Below are 8818 nucleotides of genomic sequence, written 5' to 3'. Positions count from 1 at the left end.
CGTCCATTCTACTCTTCTGTTTCTTTTTCTTGGTTTTTACTTTCTTTCGTTTCTCCTATCATACTTTTGACCGTTGTTAGTTATGATTTAAGTCGGCCGCCGTCAGTAACTCCAAAACTAAGAGAATCTGATAAGCGAAACTCATGTTTCACACCAACTTCCACGGATATCATCATAAGAGGACTTTATTTATTATAACAAAGGAGTATTTACATCGTTTAATTATAAAGAAAGGTAAGTATTAAAGAAAATCAAGAAGGAGAATAAGTAGCTCGGGAAATTAGGTAGGCCAAGAAGATGCATCCTTTTTCTTCTATGAATCAGAGGTGGAGTGGGTCAGTGGGTCAAGTTTTCTGAGTGGGTCGTAGGTCAACAACATGTGACCCACCACCCACCGTGACCCACTACGACCCACCACTCATCATGACCCACTGCGACCCACCGACTAAATCTGATCTACCGACCCACTCTGCTCACTGCGTTGTAGACAGTATCTTCTGAAAACTTGTAAATTTGTCTTCGTTTTACTTTCAAGATCTTCATTTCCCTTCATTTTCCATTTGTTTATGTCTACTTACTTGAGGTGAGTATATCTAACTAAGTGTAAAAAGAACTTCAGGCACTTTTGGATATTGATATTTGTAATTGTAATAATAGCAATAGGGCTTATACTACTACTTGGCTTTCGAGATCTGTGAGTTTTTAGAGGATCTAACTACTGAAACAAAAATACATTTTTGAATCACTGTAATATATAAATTATTATATTTAAAAAATGAATGTAACTGTGTGTGCCTGATCATCACAGTCAAATTGCAAAGTCAAATGAAATGACTTTTGTTATATAGTTAGGCCTTAATCCAAACTGGGATGTTATATTGCTTCAGGGGCCGATCCAGAGGGGGCAATCGACCCCCCCCCAGAAGAGGAAACTTTAAAATTTTATAAATAAAACCCATCCCAGAGTTTGGAGCTCTTGAAAGTAGCTCTAAGTATAAGTATTACAACCAACCGCCCTCCCAGAAGTCCGTCCTGGATCCGCCCCTGTATTGCTTTCATTATAATACATATCATCTTAAGGAGGTAGTGAGGATCCGAATTTTTGCGGGCAAAAATGAGTACCTCGCAAGCCGTTAAGCTTACGGAGCTGAAATTCAGTGTATTAACTCTATTGAAAATAAACAGAATGTGTCCTAGCATTTTTTTAAAAATTCTCCTTTATGGAGGGGGGTACTTTCTATATATGGAAAGTTGGTTTGTAAAAATGATCGAAAACGATCGATAGTAGTTAAGAAAAAAGTCAGAAACAAAAAACACAGTGCTTTGCTTCATATATCCATTGCTTTCTACTATAATAATTACTGAAGCTTATGTTTATTATATGGAGCGCTTACAGCAGGGCAATCAACCCATAAAGTTGTGAGAAAAATAGACATAAAATTTGTACTGTAAGCTTAATTACACGGAAATTTTAAGTTTGGATTGTACGCATAATTATATGGAAAACTTTACTCTCTCTTTTTTTTTTTTTTTTTTTTTTTTTTCCTTTACGTTGGTCTACTTACCTTGATTTGGGACTTTCAAATTTCATCCTTTTTTCCACTGAAAAGTATCGATAATTCATCAAGGAAATAATTATTTTGTGACAATTTAATTGAAATTCATCGTAATTTGGCCCATGGCAAACATCAGTGTGGTAATTGAGGGGGAAGAAGGAAAGAAATTCTCATTCACTTATAAACACTTTCCAGGAACCTCGTTCCCTTTCGCCTTCTAGAGGAGAGAGGAAACTTGGTAATGTCATCAAACCTTCATGTGTAGTTACAAAAATTAAATTTATAAACAAATAAAAGTCATCAGTTTATCAGGCTTTAATTGATAATTCATGCACAAGATTCCCTATCGAAGGTGTGGTAGATGAAGTTTCTGTTCTCCATGAATCGACATTACCAACTGACATGATTGATATGGAAAAGATGTTGTATGGTGATAGAGAGATGATACTTCTTTCTGAGTATTTCAAAACTGACCAAGAAAAATCGTTATCAGACTTAAGTCTAACAAGCAGATTGTCGGTGAGGAGTTGCAGAATCGGGTAGAAGTACTATCAATTTCCACGACAGAGTGCGAACGAGGATTTCTCCTTATGAATTTTCAGATGACTGATATTAGAAATAGACTACGTGCTCAAACATTGTCTAACTTTTTGTTCATCAATGTTAATGGCCCACCGCTAGACAAGCTTAAAGTAGACGAGCTAGTTATTTCTTGGCTGAAGGATGGACATCATTAAGGTGCGGATGATTTACCACGAAAAGTTCTGGAGGCCAAAAGGAAATAAACCCGATTTCAGATTTCTTTTAAAGTGGCAAATTACGAGTTATGGAAAATGTATATTTGTATTACAAATGGCTTATTTGTGTTATACAACTTTGTACCTAATTTTTAATAAGTCTCTTCTTTGCTTTAGGTAAACTACAGTACTTTGAATAAATATTCATAATAATTGCAATTATACATATTTGTAACTTAAATTTAACGTGGTGTGTTAGGGATTGCACAAATTACAATTATGGGCATACTTTATGGAGATGCTCTCACATAGGGTACCCGAGCACCTTTATACACTATGAAAAACTGATTTTTCAAGTCTCTTGTAAGAAAAATACTGTGAACTGAGAAACCATAAACTTTTCCATATTGTACAGGGGTATTTTCCTCTGAATAGAAGTTTCTGTTGGAATGCGTTGAGAAATTAACACTTGCAAGAATACTCTCTTAGTACAAGTATATTTTAGGCACACACTAATTTCCCCCCACCTCAAAGTGCTTCAATTTTCTTACTGGCAAACATTTTACCATTTGATATTGTAAAGGTCAGATCCACCGTTATTGTAACAGAGTGGTGCTTGAGCGATTGACTAGAAAATCAAACTCCGATTAGTGACAATTTCACAGCCTTGTTTTATTACAAGTGTACGTAAACTGAGGCGACTTCGGACATTATGACGCCTGTGAGTTTTAATGTTCTTTCTCTTTGCTGTCGTGCTTCAAATAAACCACAATGCATTACAATCAAATCTGTATTGTTGGTTTTACCGACTTCAGTTATTGTAAGTTCTATTGTTGGCAACAACCCTTCAAAAATAGTCTTGTTCTTGCCGACAATATTTTCTATTGTTACCGTGTGGCTGAAAAACCTCTTTGTTGGGAAGCCTTCGCCGAATGTCAACTTAAGTCGAATATCCGTTCGCACGCATCTGTTGTTCGATATTGAATTTAGCCAGTCAGTTCAAATGTAATCATAAGAGAGGTTCAGCTAAGAACGTTAATTTGAATTGTAAGCGAAGTGTGAGGTGACTTCGGACATGGTACGAGTGTATAAGAAAATTGTAGGGGGTCGGCCCTATCGACATTACAGCAGTGAAAATTTAAAAAAGGCCGTAAGTATCAATAAGTATCAAAGAAAGTATCAATAAGGCAAGCTGCGAGACAGTATCAGGTACCAAGGAGTACCCTTTCTGACAAACTAAGAAACAAGCATCCAGGTCATCATGGAGGTCAGAAATGTTTGACATCCAAAAAAGAACAGCTTGTACAGGGACTCATGAAATGCGCTGAATGGGGTTTCCCGTGTCGAATATCAGACGTTCAGCTCATAGTTCAGGGCTATTTGAACAGAGTAGGCAGAGTAGAAAAGCGATTTAGGAATAATTGCCCAGGTTCCGAATGGTGCAAGTTATTTCTTCAGCGCTACCCTGAACTTTCACACAGATTTGCAGAAAATATAAAACGAGGTCGTGCTGCTGTTAATTGTGAGACGCTAAACAACTATTTCGACAATTTGGAAGAGGCTCTAGATGGCGTACCACCATCAAATATAATAAATTATGATGAGACAAATTTTACAGATGACCCTGGCAAACCCAAGGTGATTGTAAAGAGAGGATGTAAACACCCAGAACTCATAAGGGACACGTCCAAAGCCAGCACTTCGGTTATGTTTGCAGCTGCTGCAGATGGCTACATGTTACCACCGTACGTAGTATATAAGGCGGCATATTTATATCCAACATGGATTGAAAATGGCCCTGATGGTGCTCGATACAACAGGACAAAACCCGTTTGGTTTGATATGAATGTTTTCGAAGATTGGTTTCTCACGTTGTGTGTGCCATACTTACAGGCTCTGCAAGGCACAAAGGTTTTAATTGGAGACAATCTTTCCAGCCATGTTTCCCATCATGTCATTCAGAAGTGTGATGAAATTGGTGTAAAGTTTATACTTCTTCCACCGAATTCAACACATCTCACCCAACCGTTGGACATTGCATTCTTCAGACCACTTAAGAGATCATGGAAGAGATGTCTAGAGGAATGGAAGAAGAAAAACCGTGGATGTCATCCCAAGTCAGAATTTCCGAAAATTCTGAAACAAGCCCTAGTGGAAATTGATATTTCTTCAAAACAAAACATTTCTTCTGGGTTTCGTGCAGCTGGAATTGTGCCGTGACCGCCAGCAAGTGATAAAAAGGATTTCTCATCTTAATCCACCAGCGAGCTCTGATGATGAAGCTTGGACGGACTCATTCGTCATTTCAGATTTGCCTGGGATGTAAGATCCTCCACTGACATACGAGTTTCACATTTTTTCCTAGTACAGAATTAGTAGACAATTGAATAAAATATTAATTCTCAAAGTCAGGTGGGCAATTGTCCCCCCATTCTTCCCCGTATTGTGCATAGCCCTCCCCGAAACAAAATCCTAAATACGCCACTGATACAGTGAGTTTATCCGAAACGTTGAAAAGTGACATCTCCAGAAGAGTGAACAGATTTAGGTATGTTTCAGTCTCTCAGGTTTAGTTCTATGTTTAGTTGTAAGCTATTTTACTGTGAACAATGGATATGACAGTTTTTAACAAATATCTGTTCTATCTTTTTTTGTATAATACACCTCTTTTAAACTAGAAGGTTAACTACTTTGAATAAATATTCATAATAATTACGGTTCTGCATATTTGTAATTTAAATTTAACGTGGTGTTCTAGTGATTACACAAATTACAATTATGAGCATACTTTAAGGAGACACTCTCACAAAGGATACCAAGATCCTTTATACACTATGTACATTAGAAAAACTGATTTTTCAAGTCTTTTGTGGGAAAAATACTCTGAACTGTGAAATTATAACCTTTTCGATATTGTACAGGGGTACTTTCCTGCGAGGGCAAGTATCTTTTGGAAAGTGTTGAAAAATTAACACAGTCTCAAGACAGTGGCATATTTTGTGGACTACCGGGCCTACCGGCAGCAGATGTAGAATATTATAAAATAAAGTTATAATATGAACTAAATTATATTAATAAATTTATATTTTAGTATCTTTTTCCAATGATAAGTTTCTGGGAATTGTATGTATTTAGAAAGATCCACTATACTATGTATTTAGAAAGGAAATTATACGAGTAATGACAGTGCATTTTGGGAGTCTCGGGAAACTGTTTTGGACATCATGAGCCTCGTTCCGTAGCAATTTGCGTTAAGGCAACGAAAATTTTGTGTTTTAAAGTAGTTTCCATAGCTCTTCGCATGCAACCCGTCTCGCGAACTTAAAAGGTCTTTAATATAACAACGCAGAAGAAACCACTCTCAAGCTACTACAGTATGAATCAGAGCATTTCCCTTCGTTCCACCTCCGCCCACAGTGTATGAACCAGGTAAAAGCAGTTGCCTCTGGAGAAATCGGTTTCGTGGGCGTGAGTGAAGAGTAAAAAGAAATTATACGAGTAATGACAGTGCATTTTGGGGGTCTCTGGAAATTGTTTTAGACATTATGAGCATCGTTCGTACCGATTTGCGTTAACGGAACGAAAATTTTGTTTTACAGTAGTTTGTGTAGCTCTTAGAAACTGAGACTTCTTTCCTAATCGCCTATTTCAGCGCTCATTATTACCCGGACAGCTTCTATTTCCTCTGGTGAGAAGGGTTACCACCTATTCAATGCGAAATGTGGTGATACTTCAAGCAACAAATAAAAATAGAAATGTATGATCGTTTTCCGTAATACTAATAAGATAACTCTTGCTGGTGAAGAGAAAATGATACTTATCTACTTGATAAAAGGATGGTATAAGTATTTTTTTCTTATTTTGAAGATTGTATAATAACGTGGAAACTAAAGTATAATAATAATAATAATAATAATAATAATAATAATAATAATAATAATAATAATATAATTTGCAGGTTTTATAAAGGTAAGTGGTAGCAGAAGGCATCAAACCAGTATGCGCCACTGCTGCAAGAGTACTCTCTTAGTACAAGTATATTTTAGGCCCACATTAACTTCCTCCCACCTGGAAGTGTTTGAATTTCCACATTGGGTGAGAATGAACATAGTTTAGAATCTGATTATGAAGAAGCAGATGAGAGGATCCTAGCCCATATTTGTGACATGACACTGACTTCAAAAGTAAACAAGGTAGTTATTTTTTTCTACTGATACCGATGTTTTTCCTCGATACTCTCTATCACTAAGTATAGAAGTGGAAAAGTTTAGAACTGCAAGAACTTGGGATTTCCTTTTCAGTAGATTTGAACTGGGAGGAAGATCACTCCCTAATAGTATTGTAAAATTTCCAAAATTTTGAATCGACTTTAATTTTTTCGGAAATATTGGAAAATAGGAAGAAAAGCGTTGTATATCATTTCATGTACCAACCTTTTAATAACTTCTAAATTTGATACTTCCTGCTTCAAATTCGACAACTGTGATATCTGCAACGCTCCTAGGCAATAATGATGGAATTGAATGAAGAAAGATTGTCATTTAACTTTCAGATCTATAAGATAATCTCACTACTAGATCTTTGAAACTTTTTGCAGTAGAACTTTGAAATTTTGCAGTAATAATTTCCTTGCACCTAGATTGCATGCAAGATGGGAGTTCGTGAGATTCAAGTCCTAAACTAGAGGGAGAAGGGAGTTTGATAACTTTTCTAATGTTCTTCAGATCTCCGAAACTATTAGGAGTACAACTTCAGAAGAAATAATATCCTAGATTGCATTTAAAACGAAATTTCGCGAAATGTAACCTCTAAAAGATATAATAAGGTTTTGAATGTTTTGTTGATGTCCATTACATCTCTGAAACGATTAGGCGCAGAATTTTCAAATTTTATATAAATATTTCCCATACAACCTTAGTTGATAATAAGATGGAGGTTTGGGAATTGTGACTTCCTTAAGGAAGAAGTAGGCGTGAACGTTTACGTAACTTCAATGAAATTGAATTTGCATCAATTACTATTGTGAAATCAATAAAAATGTATGTCTTTCAAATACTTTCCATAACATAAATCTTATACTTTCGGTTCTAAAGGAATAATAAACACTTCTGACCATAGTATATACTCTTATTTACTAACAACTAAATTACAGTGTAACGGTTTCGACAAGTTAACGCTGTCTTCATCAGAATATGTTTATTATTCCTTTAGTGAGTTCAAGAGTCATGATGAATAGAGTTTCAGTTCTAAGTATATTTATTCTGCTAGTTATTTTATAATTGACACTGGTTGTTAAGATGCTTATGAATCGTACAGATTGTTTCTCGTAAATGAAAATATTTTCATTATTTTACCACTATTTTAGAACTTTCTGAATCATATTAAGCAGGTGCAAGTAGAAATGGAGCTTCGGCGTTTGGTGGAAAATTCGCCTTAACAAAGCAACCCGAAGATGGATTATGGTCATACATTTAACGTTGTAAACTCTTTATACGTCAAAACAAACATGTTGAGGTAGCTAGACAGTCAGAAGGCAGTGTGTAATTGAACAGGATCATACCAAAGTACACCATGGAGAACACAATTGCGAGTGAATATTTATGTTATTACGAGTTCAAACTGGGACATATCTTAACAGTACATTTGGGCCGGGAATGGCAAATAAATTCATCATTCGCTTTTGGCTTGTGACATATTATTAAGGTGATTCAGCATCACAAAATGAGACCCGATCATCGATCAATATCATGTTCGGATGACCTCTTCAGGAACACTGCATTAGGAGACCCTGGAAAAGTGTTCGTACCATTGCAGACGAGTTAGGTATACATAGTACTACTATGGTTCCGCGGCCGCATGCAATTTGTAAGGTGAAAAAGTTGTATTCATGGGTGCCACCAGGGGTAAAAATGGATCTGAAAAGGTAGAGGAACGCATGACGTTACGCCCTCTCTCATATTTATATTTTTCCATTGTAATTTTTAGGAAGTGACGAACGCCATAGATATTTTTACCTCTTGGTGCCACATTAGTTGACACCGCCATTTTTGAATAGCCTTCTGAAGGTGTTTAGTTCTCTCAGTGTAAAGAATAATCGTGAAAGTTCCCTGCATCAAATTGTTACTTTTGGAGAAAAAAGGGTATGCTACGACAATCGTAACAATCATAACAGTGGTTAGATTTTCACCGAAGTCCAAGACGATTTCCAAATCCCCTACAAGATGATGTTGCTGATATGATAATCTATGTTGGAACGATCCTTACTATATTTCTCTGTCGAGGTGAAACCATCATTGCAGATAGTTATAGCGGTGGACTTGAGAAAATTACACAGCAACTTTTACCTCAAACATCCAGAAATGTTCAAAAGACATGGTTCACGACAATCCACGAATAAACATAGCTCAAAGGACGTTACAGACTCTGCATGAATTTCTATGTGAAACTCTTTCTCATCCGTCCTACTCTTCTGACTTTTCTCTCATCGATCACCGTCTCTTCTGGCATCTCGAGCAGTTCTTTAAA

General features: G+C 36.3%; 1 protein-coding gene across 1 annotated transcript; it reads left to right on the top strand.

The window, feature by feature from the left end:
* The first annotated feature begins 3607 nt into the window (after positions 1-3607).
* LOC145665504 (uncharacterized) lies at positions 3608-4513 on the top strand. Its single transcript, XM_081732810.1, has one exon. The coding sequence runs from the start codon at positions 3608-3610 to the stop codon at positions 4511-4513; it is 906 nt and encodes a 301-aa protein (XP_081588936.1).
* The last annotated feature ends 4305 nt before the right edge of the window (positions 4514-8818 follow it).

This window comes from Thermobia domestica, chromosome 11 (genome assembly GCF_964235325.1).
Source record: "Thermobia domestica chromosome 11, izTheDome1.hap1.1, whole genome shotgun sequence".
In the NCBI taxonomy this organism is placed as follows: domain Eukaryota; kingdom Metazoa; phylum Arthropoda; class Insecta; order Zygentoma; family Lepismatidae; genus Thermobia; species Thermobia domestica.
The sequence above is the reverse complement of the archived record's forward strand: the minus strand, read 5'-3'. Positions and strand labels throughout refer to the sequence as shown.